The sequence below is a fragment of the Bubalus kerabau genome, chromosome X (genome assembly GCF_029407905.1).
Source record: "Bubalus kerabau isolate K-KA32 ecotype Philippines breed swamp buffalo chromosome X, PCC_UOA_SB_1v2, whole genome shotgun sequence".
NCBI lineage: Eukaryota > Metazoa > Chordata > Mammalia > Artiodactyla > Bovidae > Bubalus > Bubalus kerabau.
Window position 1 is genome coordinate 129530062 of NC_073647.1, and position 18575 is coordinate 129548636.

The following is an 18575-nucleotide window of genomic DNA, read 5'->3' on the forward strand; positions in this document are numbered from 1 at the left end:
AGAGGACTTTGGGTAGGGGAGTCTGTTAAAAAGAAGCAAACAAAAAATCACAGATTTTTAGCCGGTTAGTAATAGCCCCTTAATGAAGTGTGTGTAGTGCAGGAATCAAATCCTGGCCCATCAGAGTCTGAATATATGTGATAAAAAATTCCAATGGACAGGATCTGAATTCTTCCTAGATCTTACAGGGAATGAGGCAGGAAATGATTGCAAAGGAGGGGGTCAGCCCCAAAGGTGGCTGGTCCAATCTTAACTAGTGCTGTTAAAAAAAACACCCAATGTTTCTATAGCATTCTTTCTGCTGCATTTTCTTTATTTCAAGCCACAGGTCTACTTGGAGGATCATGCAGCAAGTGGCTTATAAATAAAACCAGTTTATGAATAGTGTCATCACATTAAGAGACAGAATCACTGGATTCTCTCCATAGGTAAAGAGCTCGCATCTTTGGAATCCATGAGTTGGTAGTATTTACGGCATACCTAAAATTGGACAAAAACCATATATGTCAATAATAATATACATGCAATTTAGGAGTTAAAGCAATGAAGATGATTCAATCATTATTGAGCTAGAAATTCCATATGGTTCCTAAATATTGCTTCACAGGTAAAATGCAACAAATATAACTGGGCCAATTTCAAAATTAGCAAATGAACACTACTGCTAACTGTTTACCAAGACAAGGCATTCCAATTTTTCTCAAATCTCAGCATATGTTACCAAGAGAGATCCTAAAGATGGCAATCATATGTATTTTGGAAGTCTAGGAATTTGGACATTTACTGTATCCTTCAGCTTAGAGATATGTTATATATCCTATTTTTTTAAAGACCAAGCTTTTTCATTCTGTACTGGTATCAAAGGGAAACAGAAGGGGAAAAAATATCAATGAAAATATTCAGCTGCAATGCTATTTTCTTTCCTTTTCCAGACCACCATAATGCAGCCAAAAACAAACAAACAAAAAAAAAAACAAAAAAAACAAAAAAAACCTCAGGATAAAGAAAAAAAATAGAACTTTTTCTAAAACAGAATTTTTAAAAAATTAAATTACAGTTCTTCTGGGGAATACTCAGACAATTCCACCAAACATTCCTGAGAAGCAGAAAGGAAATAAGCATCTGCTAATTCTGTACAGATTTATGTATACAGAAGCCTTTTGTAGTGTGTAAAGCACTAATACCAACATAAGGAATGGTTATTACGGAAGAAAAATATTTGAACAAATTTATTATAAACATGAAGAATACAGAAAATGGTAAATCTAATTTTAAACTCTCATGTATGTAACTGAAATTTTATCATGATTTAAAAGATAATTTAATGTTCTGCTAATGTAGATAATTTTTATTCCCTTTCTAATATAAATAACTTTTCATTCCATATTTATATATAGTGCTTTAGTGATGATGCAAATCTGATTAATGCTTGTCAGACTTCTAAAAACAGATGTTCTCCCATATCAATAAAAAATTTTTACATTTTAAACCCAGGTCATCTTGTAATTAATTAAGAGAAATAATTCAACTTCCTAATTAAGAAGATTTTTTAAATGTTTCACTTTCTTAGCAACATGAAATACATCATTTCCATTTAGGCCACTAATTTGAAGAAAAACTGAACTATCATCAGGAACAACTTCCAAAAATGATTATTATATTTAAATTAATGCTGGTTACGCAGTGAGTTTTATAATGTACTGAGCAATTTTACTTTTATAAGAATATTCAGAATATGCAAAAATAATAATTCAGTTTGAATTTCACCAATTTATTTCAGCAATAATTAAAAAAAAATTTCAGTTCACCAATGTATTCTCTTAACTAAAATAAAAGTAACGATAAATTCCCCCAGGTTTAGAGTTTTACAGAAACTCTGCTAACATACTCTGGCCAAAAGTCTTACCAGGATTGAAATATTAAGACTTCTGTAGCAGATTTTCATAAGTATGAAAAACAACTTAGGTACATTTAAAAGACAGTTCAATTGATTTCAAATACTATACATTTCATCTACCACTCTGAACATCCTTTCATTTAAGCATGAACAGTAGTGCTTACTGCTGCACTTGCCAGCAGAATGTAGCCCCTCAAAGAAAATCATCTACTAAAAATCAAAGAGAATAAAAGCAGAGTCACAGTCCTTAATTCTGAATTAAATGGTCTATTAACTAGACCTTTAATAGATTTTCCAGGTTCCTAAGAACAGGAAGAAGGAAAAATACTGAAAACTTTCTGTTCATTTATACACAAATACATTAATGCTAACTCATATAATTGTCTAATTTAAAGAGGAACTGACCTGAGAGGTACCTTGCTCCGATTAACATTACCACGCTACTCACTATAAAAAAGCCCAAGGGCAGACTACAGAAGATACTAGGGTCACCTGTTGTCATCCGAGTAGGAGGGAATTCCAGTCAAGCAAACCAAAAGAGAGACACATAATTACAATATTTGTGTTAAGAATCACATGATAGCAAAAAAAAGTTATAAAAATAGTATATTCATAAAAGCTAGCAAAGAGTTATTACTTTAAATCAAAACCAGAATCAAAATTGAGGGCTTATGACAGTTAACAAACAATACAGAGAGCATGCCACAAATAGCAAGAACGTAGAGCATATAGACCAACATAAACCTTCCACTGGCAAAGCCAAAGAAAGCTGAAGGAGAACTTTCTTTTTGGGAGGCTGCTGATTTTAGCTTTCTTGGTTCTTTCCCAAAAGATACTAAGTGAGCAATACCATTCCCCATCCAGATTAAAATTATAGATCCTTTGGCTATCAGAGAAGAGTTATATTAGTCCAATTCATTAGTTTGAAAATGAATTTCAAACCCTGTTGGTTTCATTTTCTTTTTTACACACAGTTGGTATAACAAAATGAACCTGAAAATTAATGTTACTATATAATTTGAAAACTAAACTGTATTATCTATATTTAAAATATTGTCTGAGAATACAATTGTTTTGATATTTTCTAACCTGATTGAAAACATTTCCTTTAAAGAATAGCTAGATAGATACAGACATAGGCTTTTCTTGAATTTAAACATTATGTATCTGGAACATTTAACATTTTTTGAAAAAAAAAATGTTATTTTGGTGGGTTTAGAGTACAAAGTCATGAAGTCATTATTTATCATAAGCTCTCTCCAAAAAATATTAAATCTTCAATCATTTCTACATTTTAAACATATTAAATGTATGTTAAAAATTCTTTACACTCCATTCAAATATAGTTACAAACAAGAAAATAAATATGAATGCTTCAAAATTGGCAATATGCTTTGGAAATTAAGCTAACATAATATTCTTCCCATAAATTAAAACTATTTAAAGAGGATAAGAGGCCAGGTAGCAATTTGAATAGCCTTATGAGATCATCAAAATAGGATTCTATCTGTACTATTATTACATAGCTTACATTGGTTGAGGAACAATCAGCATTTCACTAATTGAATATTGTTATCTGGATTATTATACAGTTTTAGAGACTCTCAAAATGTTGTACATGACTGCTTTTCATAAATCTACTACAAATTGTTTTCACAGTTTGCCTTAAATACACTGCAGCCTAACTGAAACAAACACCAAGTTTGAAAAATCGAAAGCTCTCAAAAAATCAAATTATTTTATCATCAATTCTGAAGGCAGAAACAAAAAAATCGTGTAATTTTCTTTTATCCACTTTTTCTTGGCATTATAAGTTCCCTGACAGTAAGGTAAAGCAAACAGAAAATGATCAATTGGCTTTGTGGAAACTTGGCAATTAAAATTATATCCTCAACTGCAAGTAAGGAAGAAGTATGTGTGGCATTGACATGGAGGCAGATATGGCGAGGGAGGGGAACAGGTTGAACTGTGCCATTTTATTTATTTATTTAGCCATATAATATTTTTTTGGCCATAAAATAAATAAAATACATTTTATTTATTTTTGGGGAGCATGCGGGATCTTGTTCACTGACCAGAGATAAACCTGTGCCCCATGCATTGGAAGTTTGGAGTCTCAACCACTGGACTGCCAGGGAAGTTTCTATGCCATCAAAAAAAATACAACTAGTCAAAGAAATCACAGAACTCATTTTCATCAGCTTTTAATTGAGGGCAACCAGAAAATAAATCAGAGTGCACGGCTATTGCATCCTTCAAAGCAACAAGTACTGTGCTACAAAAAATACCTATGATTGAGAAGTTTAACTATAAAAGGTCTCAAAACTGCAAACAGTCTTAGCAAGAAAGGCTTTATCACCATCTTAGAAAGAAAGGTGGGTCTCAGAACAAAAGATTTAAAGACAATGGATATTAAGCCTAAAGCTTATTTAGGAGAATAAACAAAAGCTTCAAGTAGAAATAGGATGATCCCAGAAGCTTCTCTGAAAAGCTAGATACATTAAAAGTGGTTCTTGGGACTTCCCTGGTGATCCAGTGGCTAAGACTCTGGGCTCCTAATGACGGGAGCTCGGGTTTGACCCCTAGACAGGGAACTAGATCCCACATGCTGCAACTAAGCACCGGTGCAGCCAATAAATAAATAATTTTTTTAAAAAGTGGTTCTATACTCACTTTGGGGTTGGAAGGCAGGCTATATTTCATTTATAAACTCTTCTCTCTTAAACTATATGCTTCAAAATATTATTGGCCATTGTTTCATTCATTAAATTCCAAATCTTGTATTTAGCAAAGGATTATCAAGCCATATTAAAGGTATGTTAAAGGCTGTTTCAATATTAAAGGCAGCTCAGAGCTGTTTACAACTAAATATTTTATTTATGGTAGATACCTTTCCCACCTAAGTGATTAAAAACAAAAATCCTCTAATTTCTGCCAAGAGCATTTCCCAATTATGACATTTCTAATTTACTATGTTTGGTACTTTTCTTCCTCTGATTTCAATGAATTCTTACAACATACACTCACTAAGGACTTGGGGGCAGTCTAGGAAGTAGTGAAATGTATTCTGAAATCAATATAGCTTTTGGTTGGTTCCGGTCATGAAGACAGCCCCCCAAAAAGGCAAAGTCAGTCACGAAAAGGAAAAAAAAAAAAGTTTAGTTGATTTTTTTTTCATTAGGAAGAAACTAGAAATACTTTTACTTTTAGAAAATTAAGTTATCAATCGAAGTACCAGGAATAAACTAATAAGGAAAGGTATGGCAGGACAGGAGTTAAGCACATATATCAATCTGATAATTTACATTTTATGTTTAGAACTTTAAAGTGTTTTCAAAATGTTAGGAACTATGAGCATATGATAATGCTATTCTTCAGAGCAGCCTTGCTAAGTATAAACAGATACTTAAAGAAGCTACTTAACATACTAGGACAAAGTGGCAATAACAATAAAAACATTTTTACCACTTTCTGAAGACTGAGTTGTAACCCAACCCATTGACTTCATCACAGCTTTCTTCCATGTAGAATAACGAATTTCACTTTCTAGAAATAGAAGGTAGGAAAACCATACATAAGAAAGACAGTTTACTCAATGTTATGTGGCAGACTGGATGGGAGGGGAGTCTGGGGGAGAATGGATACATGTATATGTATGGAATAATCTGCCAGGAGACCCCAGTTCGATTCCTGGACTGGGAAGATCCACTGAAGAAGGGATAGGCTACCCACTCTAGTATTCTTGGACTTCCCTGGTGGCTCAGACAGTAAAGAATCCACCTGCAATGTGGGAGACCTGGGTTCGATCCCTGGGTTGGGAAGATCCCCTGGAGAAGGGAACAGCTACCCACTCCAGTATTCTGGCTTGGAGAATTCCATGGACTGTACAGTCCATGTGGTCACAAAGAGTCGGACACGACTGAGTGACTTTCACTTTCACATGTATGGCTGTCACTTTGCTGTACACCTGAAACTATCAATAACAACTGTTAGTTACTATACTCCAATACAAAATAAAAAGTTTTTTAAAAAAGAAAGTTTACTAAGATGTTCTAAGTACTATACTTATATTCACTCATCATTCTTGATAAATTGTTTCACTTATTAAACTGACGCTTATTACACTGTATTTAACTGACATGGAGCTTTACCAGGACTCAGATCCCGGTATGGTTGCCAAAGACTGCCAGTGACTGCCGAGAGAAGCTTGTGTGGAAGTTGGAGGGAAATTCAGCCTGGTCTGCAAAATGAAAGGAGATGCGGAGACAGGCTATCTGCTAAGACCAGGTCATTCATAAGCAGGTGGTGATGAATTAGAAAGGAGAATCCTATTTGATCTGCTTTCTCTTTGGGGGAGGGCAGAGGACCTTGGAAAGTAAGTCGCTCAGTCGTGTCCAACTCTTTGTCACCCCATGCACTGTAGCCTGCCAGGCTCCTCTGTCCATGGAATTCTCCAGGCAAGAATACTGGAGTGGGTAGCTGTTCCCTTCTCCAGGGGATCTTCCCAACCCAGGGATCAAACCCAGGTGTCCCGCATTGCAGGCAGATTCTTTACCATCTGAACCACCACAAAATCCACTATTATGCCATTTTTTAAAAATATAAATTTATTTATTTTAATTGGAGGCTAATTACTTTACAGTATTATATTGGTTTTGCCATACATCAACATAACCCTGTATGAGACAGCAAAAGAGACAGAGATGTATAGAACAGTCTTTTGGACTCTATGATGCCATTTTATACACAGCTTTTTAAAAAGGTTTAAAACCAAATTGAATATATAAAACCTGACTTTTGTACACAAACTTAATTACAGGTATTGGGGCTTCCCAGGTGGCGCAGTGTTAACGAATCTGCCTGCCAATGCAGGAGATGCAAGAGGCATGGATTTGATCCCTGGGTCTGGAAGATCCCCTGGAGGAGGAACTGACAACCCACTCCAGTATTCTTGCCTGGAATGGTTCATGGACAGAGGAGCCTGGCGGGCTACAGTCTATTGGTCTGGCTTGTGGCTTAGTTTTGTTTGTTACAACAGTGAGTCAAATATTTAATGCTCATTGATTTAAATTGTTGCTGCTTTTGTCAGGCTAGCCCTGCTGTGCTTAAAAGTTACCAGAATGGTCCTTAGCCAAGTTAATCCTGTCCTAAAACTGGTCATTGGCACTAAAGATGACCCAATGCAGACATGATGGGTCAGTGGTCTATATATCTCCCTTGTCACTGTCAGAAAAGGTTACACTAACAGGCTATTAATAAAACTAATAATGTGGCAGTGTTATCCTCGTACATGAAGAGACTATAAACAGTAGAAGTGAATGGTAAAAAAGTGATTATAGAAATTTGTTTTTTTTTAAAATAGGGAACTATTTCTCTTATTCACATTCATTCAGATATGAAGCCAAATATGTTTGGCAGCTGAATATGAAATTACCTTCACATTTGCAATCTTATTTCATTTCTTGATTTGTGACTAAACCACCAAACTCTCTCTCCCTTTTCACAGTACACCAATTTTCAGTCTTTACGAGTACCCTCACTGAAAAAGATAACTGTAGAGCACAGGGAACTATACTCAATATTATGTAATAACTTATAAGGGAAAAGAATCTGAAAAACATAGTATATATAACTGAATCACTTTGCTGTACTGCTGGAACTAACACAACATTGTGTTAGAAATCAACTCTACCTCAATAAAAAAATAAATAAAAGTACCCTCAGCGTTGATTTGAGGTTCAAATCGCTCCATTGTGACAGCCGACAAGTCCTCAGGCTCCAGACTCCAGACGCCAACCCCTTCTGCAGCCCCTGCAGCCATGGCAGCTCCCAGAGCAGTTGTTTCAGGCATGGATGGTTTCACTGAGGGGAGCGAACAACATCACTATCTTAGCAATTACATATGCCTGAAAACTCAGTTCTTCAAAAAAAACTTGACTATTGGGGTTTGAAGGAATGAGGGCTTACTGACCTACTGGAATATACAGAATGTCTGCTTGTAACTGCATAAGGATTTTGTTGTTGGTCATTCCACCGTCTACCTGCAAATGGCTGAGTGGAATTCCACAGTCACGGTTCATGGCGTCCAAAATCTAAAAAAAAAAACAATGCAATGAACATCATCAAAGTACCACACAGTAATATCTCAGAAAATAGTCATCTTCTACTTAAAAACATGCAAAAGCTCCCCAAAGCCTACAGAAGGAAAAAAGAGATTTCTTCTAGGTCCTCCTTGGTCTGGTTACCACCAACCTTTTCTCTTACCACTCCTCTGCACTCACCTCTATATCCAGGCAAGCCAGACAACTCTATTTTGCGCCCTGATTTCCTGCTGTGGTGTCTATGTTTGTGCTACTATTCAAATCCTTTGCCTAATATGTGTCACTCAGCATCCCCTCAACTGTAAAATGCCCAGTGCCCAGCAGCTAACAGGAACTTAGAGAGTAATGACAGCTGGGAGAAGAAAACAAACTTGCATTTATTACATTACTGTTTAGGCAGGCTTAATTAAAAAAATTTTTTTTTTCTTTTGGCCTTACTGTGCAGCCCATGGGATCTTAGTTCCCTGACCTGGGATGTAACCCGTGCCCACTGCAGTGGAAACATGAAGTCTTAATCACTGGGCTGCTAGGGAAGTCCCCAGGCTTAATTTCTGATTATGCTGGGAAGATTGAGCGCAAGAGCAGAAGGGGGCAGCAGAGGATGAGATGGTTGGATGGCATCACTGACTCAATGGACATGAGTTTGAGCAAACTCTGGAGATGGTGAAGGACAGGGAAGCCTGGCGTGCTGCAGTCCATGGGGTCACAAAGAGTCAGACACGACTTAATGACTGAACAACAAGAACAAGCTTATTAAATTTTCATAAATTTCTGGCATATATGTATATATATATATAATTTGTATAGGAATAATAAACATGGATTAAATACAGGAAAAAGGCCCATATTGATTACCTCTCGAGTTTGGAAACAAACAGCTTCTAATGCAGCAAAAGCAATATGGCATTTATTGGTGAACTGAGTGAGCCCACAGATGATCCTAAAAATACACACAAAGGTTTTTAAGATTAGAGCAGAATAAATGAGTTATTAATCGGGAATGTTCTAAATATGGAAAGGTTGAATTTGGTACATAGAAGTGTATGGGGGGAAAAAGACATTAAAAAGCCAAAACTGTACACAAACATTAAGTAGCTGGCAAAATCCTTATAGTCTACAATGTTGCATCCACATATGAAAAAGTTCATGATCTATCTGAATAGATGACAATAATATAAAACCAAATCAATATTCATCTAGATGATGGCCTTTTGATACATAACTTACAGGTGCCTTGAAGATAAAAGATAATACTAACATGAATAGGAATATAGCCAGGGCTTATCGTCAGATGACATAACTTCATGGAATTTTTTCTAATATTTATTTATTGATTTGGCTGAACCAGGTCTTAGTTGCGGCAGGTGGGATCTAGAACCCAGGTGCTCTGAATTGGGAGGGAGGGCAGAGTTCCAGCCACTGAACCACCAGGGAAGTCCCTGGAGTTCTTCTTTATATCATGCCATGGGACATGCAGTGCAGTAACTTAGTTCCTCAACCAGGGATCGAATCCATGCCTCCTGCAGTGGAAGCGTGGAGTCCTAACCACTGGACAGCCAGGGAAGTCCCAACTTCTTGGAGTTTAAAGGTTCTAAAATTATACTTCCCAAGTATAAAAGGTTTCCTCCATACTTCAAAATCATTTGAAAATAGAAAACTATTAACCAATAAGTTTTTAGCTAATATAGTAAATAAATCAAGACAGACAAAAGCATACCTTATTTTCAATTCTTACCCTCTTGCACTGGGCTCCCAATAAGGTGCATACAGCCCCGAAAATGCTGGGACGAAATAGCAGCCATAAGAAGTACCTACTTCTTTAGCAAGTTTTTCTAACGTTAAAAACAAACAACAACAAAAAAACACACAAAAAATCATTCCAATATATACTACTTTTTTTCATCAACAAGCACACATGTTTAAAAAATTAGGACAGGACTTTTGGTTTCCTAATATGCAGTACAGCAAAATGTTGCTAATTGTAGCAGAATATGAGGAACAACAAAAGCAAATTTCTCCACAAAATATAACCCAGTCCAAGAATGAAAGGAACAGGATTAGTTTTGTTAAGGTATTGTAGCTCATTTCCACTTTTTTTTTAAAAATATTTAATTTATTTTCGGATGTGCTGGGTCTTTGTTGCTGTGCACAGGCTTTCTCTAGTTGTAATGCCTGGGAGCTGCTCTCTAGACATGGGGCACAGGTTTCTCATTGCAATGGCTTCTTTTGTTGTGGAGCACAAACTCCAGGGCACGTGGCCTCAGTAGGAGTGGGGTAGGTAGGGGCTTAGATGCCCCACGGCATGTGGAATCTTAGTTCCTGGACCAAGGATTGATCCTGTGTCCCCTGCATTGGCAGGCGAATTCTTAACTACTGGACCATCAAGGAAGTCCCCGTTTCCACTATTTTTAAGGTTGCTGACTAGCAGATGAAGAAGTGGCCTTCACTGCATTCCTAATCAGAAATGTGTCCCTGATTATCTCACCTGAAATGAAACAAGCAGAAGGAGAGTGGGTAGGGAGTTCAAAATAATTACCAATCGTTTGAAAATAGCCATAGTAATACTTAAATTACAGGTTCTGGAGTTTTAATTCTCACTCTAATAAGAGTTAAAGCGCTTTCTTATCAGATAAATTTAACTGCAGATTCTGGCAATCTTCGGTGTTCAATTTTACACTTGGGTAATTTTTATGGCTTACCGTGCCTGTTTATGAATAAGCACCACTAATTATGTCAATTTGTTGTTTTATAAATCTTCACAAAGAGTCTTTTATATATAAATCAAACTCATAATAGGAATCCATATAGTTTAATGTCAAATACAGGGCAAAGCATTAACAGACTGCAAGGGTAAAATATTTACAATTTTCATTATTTAGATTCCAGCCCTTTGTTAGAAGATACTCACCAATTTCCTCGGAGCTTTTTATAATTCCAAGATTGTCTCTAAGCCAGCGAATAACAGCACCAGCTATAGCTACTGAACCCTATGGAAAATAAGGAATCCGAGAGAGAATATATTAAATATGTTATCAGTATATAAAGTTCTTATTGAGCATATTGTCTGTGTATGATTCTACCAGATGGATACAATTCAAAAATTTCAACTTTGGGACTTCTACAAATGTCATAAACCAGGTCTTTTAATATAAACATGGTTTTATCTAAGTCATTATAGAAATTTTTCATGAGGCAGAGAAGAGAGCCCTCCAGTAGACCTTGGACCTGTTCCCATAGATGGACATCACTGTGCTGAGCAATCTGTTTCTTGAACAATTGTTCTGTTGCTAAATGACAAAGGTATATTATCACCCAGAATACATTCCCATCGTAGCCACAAAGTTATTGGGAAATGTTACCCTGAAAGTTTTTTAAGCCCATTTCCCAAATTAAACAGTATATTAAATCTAGCAACCACACACAAAAAAAGTCAGCAAAGAAGGCTAACTGCAAAGTAATTATTCTTAGATAACTAATGAGGACCTAACTGTATAGCACAGGGAACTCTACCAAATGCTCTGTGGTAACCTAAACGAGAAGGACATTTTTAAAAGAGCAGATATGTGTATAACTGATTCGCTTTGCTATACAGCAGAAACTAACACAGCTGCTGCCGCTGCTGCTAAGTCACTTCAGTCGTGTCCAATTCTGTGAGACCCCATAGACGGCAGCCCACCAGGCTCCCCCGTCCCTGGGATTCTCCAGGCAAGAACACTGGAGTGGGTTGCCATTTCCTTCTCCAATGCATGAAAGTGAAAAGTGAAAGTGAAGTCGCTCAGTCGTGTCTGACCCTCAGCGACCCCATGGACTGCAGCCTACCAGGCTCCTCTGCCCATGGGATTTTCCAGGCAAGAGTACTGGAGTGGGGTGCCATTCCCTTCTCCGAACACAGCATTGTAAAGCAATTATACCCCAATAAAAATTCATTAAAAAAATAATTATTCTTTACAACAAAATCACCAAGGGATGGAGTGGAGGGGGAATGTATGGCTGTGGCAATAAGGAAGAAAACATACAATTTGGAGTCAGATGAACCGGGTTTAAGGCTGAATTCTATTTCTTAATAGATACATAATTTTCGGTAAATTAGTTGGGCTTTCCAAGACTCCATTTATTCGCCTATATAATGGTAATGACTATAATAATAGTTACCTAAAGAAATTACAAGGAGGCTTAATATAGGAAGTATACAGGAATATACAGGAAAGTTATTACTGAATGTAAATACTAGTTTCACTAGTTCTTTAAGTGTTAAAAAAACATATCAGCCAAATTCCATTGACTGATGTATGGATAAATGTAGTATATCTACACACTGGAAAATTATTTGACCATGAAAAAACATGAAATTCTGCTACAACATGGGTGAATGTTGAAAACATTATGCTAAATGAAAGATCATATATTGTATAACTCAATTTATATGAAATGTCCACAATACACAAATCCATAGGCACAAAGTTGATTAGTGCTTGCCTAGGGTTGAGGTGATGGAGTTAGTCTTTGGGGAAATAAAAATGTTCTCAGTTTAGACTGTTGTGATGACTGCAAAACTCTGTGAACATACTAAAAACCACTGAATCATACATTTTTAGAAGAGTGAATTGTGTGATACGGGAAGGACATCTCCATAAAGCTATTTATAAAAAAAAAAGATTCTGGGGCCAAAAGAAGTATTAGCACAAACCATTAGGAGTTCCAAAAAAGGTTTCTTGGTTCTGATGTTTCATTCATACACATTTGTTCATCTTCTGTGTTTTTTTTTTCATATAGATTACTAATGTAAATTACTTCCATAGCGTCACTCCAAACCAAAACATCAGGTAATACAGTAAGTGTAGGAAACAGAACTTTTTTATACGTTGCTTGCCTCTCTATCCTCAGTAAATTGAATTGCAAATGGTTATCCCTTCTTGCCATCAGTTTTCAGGATGTAAACAAACTAGACGCTGAACATGTTGCTATTAATACATTCTACCATTGATAGCTGCTATGAGAACAAGTCACTATATTCTACTGAAAAGCTGGCAAAACACCAGTTGCTCTTTTTACACAGTGAATTTTCAGCTATAAAAATCATTTGAGGAACTGATTTGACATCTCTGTGAAGATAGAACCAGATTTTAAAAGTAGGACAATAACAATTTAGCAAACATCTGACAAGGGACCCTAACCCAATGCCTCTCCTCAAAGAATACACTTCCTAACTTTGATATATTATATACTTAGGTAGAGAGGAGGACCATTAAGGAGAACTAAGTACATTTTTTGCTTCTGGAGACAATTCAACTCTGAAACATCCTTTGGAAGCAAACAGTTCAGAGATACTAGTTGCCAAAGACTAGAAAACACATAAGATTCTCTAGACCAGTGCTGTTAACAGAAATATAATGTGAGTTGCAGATATAATTTAACTTTTTTAGTTACCATAGTTAAAAAGGTTAGATTAATTATAATATATTTTGTTTAACTCAATATATTAAAAATATTATCATTGTAACATGTAACAATATAAACATTGAGATATTATATATATATATATATATATATATATATATAAAATTCACTAAGTCTTGGAAATCAGGTATATATTTTCTACTTACAGCACATTTCAATTTGGACTAGCCACATTTCAAGTGTTCAATAGTCAGGTGTGGCTAGTGGCTACTATACTGGACAGCACAGTTCTAGATCTACATGGAAAAACAGATGTTCTTTCTCCTTATACACTCAAAAAGACACTGGTCCTACATGGCATCTAACCAAGAAATGTGTATGTTTCCAATGGTTTTAGGTGAGTAAACAACGAATTTTAAAAAGCCATTAAGCTGGAAGTCTAGTGGAGTGGTCTTATGGCTATGAGCTAGTGGAACTTCATATTTTGGGAAATCAAATGTTGGTGTACCTCCTTTCCACTGATGAGGGCAATATGTTACACGCTCAGATAATTTTTTTTCAGAGGAAGCAATGTGGTTGTAATAAAAGGAAAATCAAGATTTTCATTAAAGGTAACTGATTGAGAACATTATTGAAGACATTATTTAAAGCCACTGTCAAGCTTCCAGAAGAAAATTATTTTAACTTTGGTCATCAGGAGTATAAAGGAGTGTTCTATTGTTGGGCAGAGAAGTAGGTTTAATATGAAAAACACTTATCTGAAATAAGTATATAATTTTGGTATCATGATATAATACTTGGTATAGCTCTTTACAAATTAATAAAAATAAGAGAAACCTCCAAATTCACAAAAGATGTAGTCTTCTGAATTCAAAGGCAGGAGATAAATTGGAAGGTGGTATAATGCTTTGAAGATGGGCAGGGAAAAGAGTACAGGAATGGAAACCTAAAATGATAGATAGAAGGTGACTGTCTACTTGTGATCAAATAAGTTACTGTCAATTATATCATAAATATAAAGATTCAATACTTCAGCTCATCAACTACAAATATGAATCAACTCTTATTCTAAGTCACAATCCACTGGGAAAGCTACACAGAAGCCTAACTGAGGTGTAAAACATAATAGAAATGAGAGGGCTTTCCCAGTGGCTCAGCGGTAAAGAATCCACCTGAAATGCCAGAGACGTGGGTTCAATCCCTGGGTCGGGAAGATCCCCTAGAGAAGTAAATGGCAACTCACTCCAGTATTCTTGCCTGGGAAATCCAGTGGACAGAGGAGCCTAGCGGGCTAAGGTTCATAGGGTTGCCAAGAGTCGGATACGACTGAGTGACTGAGCGCGCACAAAGAAAAACATAATAGAAATGGGTAAAAAGAAGAAGTTCAATGATAAATGGACAAGAGAAATAAATTACTCAAAACTAGACAAACAGCCTGGAAAGTGAAAAGCTAAGGAAAAGGCTATGTGAAGATTAGATTAAAAATAACCAGGTAGCTCCAATATAATGTCATAGCAGGCAAACATACGTTCCCTCGAAAGTTCCTTGAGATGAATGTTACTGCCATGAACAGTATTATAAAGTAGATTATTTCAGGATGTAGGATGTGTCTCACAATGCAGTTATGGTTAAAATCAGTACATGTGGAGAAAAATTATGTAAAATTTAGGTTATCCTTAAATTGCTCACAATCAACCATTAGGCACAGGAAATAGTTTTGTGTATGCTACAGTAATACACAACACTATATAATTTATACTGTACTTAATTTATATATGATTACAATGCAAAAATCTAACTACAGCATTTTTAATTGCAAAGAGAAGACAACAGGAGCAGAGAGGTGAATTGGGGAAGCATTTTTGAAATGTAATCTGTATCATTAATACTTTGGTAACAAGTTAGAGAATTAAAATTAAAAGCACTCATTTGTCAGAAATTATACACCTGTGGCAGATTCATGTTGATGTATGGCAAAACCAATACAATATTGTAAAGTAATTAGCCTCCAATTAAAATAAATAAATTTATATATATATATATATATATATATATATATATATAAAGAAAGTATACTTTCTAAGAAAGTACATTAGAAAAGTCCATAAACAATGTTTACAGGCTCCCATGATCCTCAACTCCTGCTATTCATGCTCTTCCATGATGCTTTCCCTTTAAGTAAGGTGGGATCTATGACTTGCTTTTAACCAACAGGACCTGTCAAACGTGACAGGATGTATGTGGCAATATATATGTGATTACGTTGCATAACATTATCACACCTGTTTTCTGGACTCTCTCCCCGCCTTGCTGGTGTTAAGTCCTCACATAGGAAGGAACTGCAGGTGGCCTCTAGGAGCTGAGGGCAGCCTCTTGCTGACTGCTAGTAAGAAACTGAAACCTCCAGTCCTACAACCACAAGGAACTAAATTTGGTCAATAACCTGAGTGAACCTAGAAACAGATGGAGTCTCAGATGAGACTGCAACCTCAGTCTACACCTTGTGCAATCTCAGTCTAAATCTTGACTGCAGCCCAGTAAGACCCTGAGTAGAGGATCCAGCTAAGCTTTGCACGGAATCCTGACCCAGGAAAACTGTAAGATAATAAATGGGTATGGTTTTAAGCCACTTGCATCAGTGGTAGTATTGTTATGCAGCAACAGTTAACTAATAAATAAGGCTTATACCTAAAATGAATATCTGGCTCAAGAGAGATGAAAAACTCCAAAAAAGAAAAAATTTAACACCAAAAATCACAAATCACATCAAAGAGATGAGAAAAAGGACTTTTAAAGAAAACAACAGGTGGGGGGTGTTAGCCCCTATGGAAGATGGTATGGAGATTCCTTTAAAAACTAGGAATAAAACCATCATATGACCCAGCAATCCCACTCCTAGGCATACGTCCTGAGGAAACTAAAACTGAAAAAGACACATGTGTCCCATTGTTCATTGCAGCACTATTTACAATAGCTAGAACATGAAAGAAACTTAGATATCCATTGACAGATGAATGGATAAAGAAGTTATGGTACATATACACAATGGAATATTACTCAGCCATAAAAAGGAACACATTTGAGTCAGTTCTAATGAGGTGGATGAACCTAGAGCCTATTATACAGAATGAAGTAAGTCAGAAAGAGAAAGATAAATATCATATACTAATACACACACACACACACACACACACACACACACACACATATATATGGAATCTAGAAAGATGGTCTTGAAGCATTTATTTGCAAGGCAGTAATGGAGAAACAGACATAGAGAACAGACTTATGGACATGGGGAGAGGGGAGGAGAGGGTGAGATGTATGGAAAGAGTAACATGGAAACTTATATTACCAAATGTAAAATAGATAGAATTTGCTGTATGTCTCACAGAACTCAAACAGGGGCTCTGTATCAACCTAGAGGGATGGGAAGGGGAAGGAGATGGGAGGGTGGTTCAAGAGGGAGGGGACATATGTACACCTATGGCTGATTCATGTTGAGGTTTGACAGAAAACAACAAAATTCTGTAAAGCAATTATCCTTCAAATAAAGAATAAATAAATTTAAAAAAAACAATGGGGTTGTTATAAGGAATCCTCTTTGGAGCTCATGTTTAAATAGGCAAAAATGGCATAATATAGGATTTGGTATATAAACAATACCTATTGAGTGTCTACTATATGCCAGACTCTGGGATAGAGTGGTGAACAAGAGAGGTAAGTCTTCTGACCACAGAGAACTTATATCCTAGTGACAGTATACAGAACATGGAAGTATCAAACCCATAGTATGCTCAAGTTCATAATCAGATCAAAGCTCCCCAAAAGCATTTTGTTTTGGGAAATAACATTTAGAAAAAGAAGATGAACGAGGAAGGGAGAAGCACAGCTTGGGGAAGATGGCACACAGATGGCAGAGGGAAGGTAGAACTACTCACTCTATTTTGGTAATTCTTGCTCTATTTTGCTTCAGTATCTTCCACCACTAATAAAAATTTCCAACTAGCAACAGTGGGACAAATTTAAGCAGTTTAATATGAGTTTAAAGTCTCAAAACAACTGAAGGATCATGTGTCCCACTTCCTTTTTACTAACAATGAAATAGGGACCCAGAGATGTTAACATTCTTAGTGATAAAATCCCTATCAACAGAGATAGTTGAGTTTGCACTTTAAAAAAAATCACCTGTGTCCCTAACAGAGGATAACAGGCAAAATATAAAAAGAGAAAAACAAAACAACACATGCTAACTCAAGAAGAGAATAGCACCAATGTGGACAGAAACAGAAATGCACAGTCAAATAGGGTTTGAGGCCACAGGCATGATGGATTCTGATTCATTGTTCTGTATGTGTCAGGCAGCAGGAGGGGCTGGAACTGACTCCTGCAGAGGAAAAGAATTCAGAGTGCTTCATGTAAGACCAGGAAGAGTGTCAGTGCTTGAAGCCAGGGGCTCGGTGGCACTCTCCTGCTTGTGTAGGGGTGCTGGAAAACAAGCAGTTGTCTTCCTGCTGACTAAGGCTATTGGCTTAGTGGAAAATGAGACCAGAAGGGAAAATTTCAAAATACATGAAGAAATCCAGTATTAAAACATCAGACATAGTGTTCGGAAAACAGAACACCTACATGCAAAAGAATCAACCCAGACTACTTTCTCACACCATATATGAAAATAAACTCCAAACAGATTTAAAATTTAAATGCAAGATCTCAAAGTATAAAACTTCTAGAAGAAAACATAGGCTGTATGCTCTTTGACCTCAGCAATATTCTTTTTGTACTGTCTCCTCAGGCAAGGGAAACAAAGGCAAAAATAAACTAAAAAGCTTTTGCACAGTGAAGGAAGCTATCAACAAAATGAAAAGGCAGCCCACTGAATGGGAGAGAATATTTGCAAATGGGGTTAGTATACAAAATATACAAAGAACTCATATAACTCAATGTCAAAAACTATCTGATTAAAACATTGACAGAGGACCTAAATAGACATTTTTCCAAAGAAGACATATAGATAGTAAATAGCCCCATGAAAAGGTGCTCAACATTACTAATCATCAGGGAAATGCAAATCAAAATCATAATGCAATCTCCCCACACCTGTCATGATGGCTATTATCAATAAGACAAGAAATAACAAGTGTTGGGGAGGATACGGGGAAAAGGGCACCCTTGAGCCC

General features: G+C 36.3%; 1 protein-coding gene across 5 annotated transcripts in view; it reads right to left on the reverse strand.

The window, feature by feature from the left end:
* Nucleotides 1–292: 292 nt before the first annotated feature.
* Nucleotides 293–18575, reverse strand: part of GK (glycerol kinase) — a 74924-nt gene continuing 56641 nt past the window's right edge. For 4 of the 5 annotated variants that reach the window (XM_055564280.1, XM_055564281.1, XM_055564282.1 and 1 more), the window contains 8 exons: nucleotides 10907–10985; nucleotides 9734–9830; nucleotides 8854–8938; nucleotides 7869–7989; nucleotides 7616–7759; nucleotides 5363–5443; nucleotides 2303–2389; nucleotides 293–480 (listed from right to left, as the gene is read on the reverse strand). In XM_055564280.1, coding sequence (XP_055420255.1) covers nucleotides 470–480; nucleotides 2303–2389; nucleotides 5363–5443; nucleotides 7616–7759; nucleotides 7869–7989; nucleotides 8854–8938; nucleotides 9734–9830; nucleotides 10907–10985 — 705 coding nt within the window. In that variant the 3' untranslated portion in view covers nucleotides 293–469. The remainder of the gene's footprint in view (nucleotides 481–2302; nucleotides 2390–5362; nucleotides 5444–7615; nucleotides 7760–7868; nucleotides 7990–8853; nucleotides 8939–9733; nucleotides 9831–10906; nucleotides 10986–18575) is intronic. The other variant, XM_055564283.1, reaches the window with a different exon arrangement.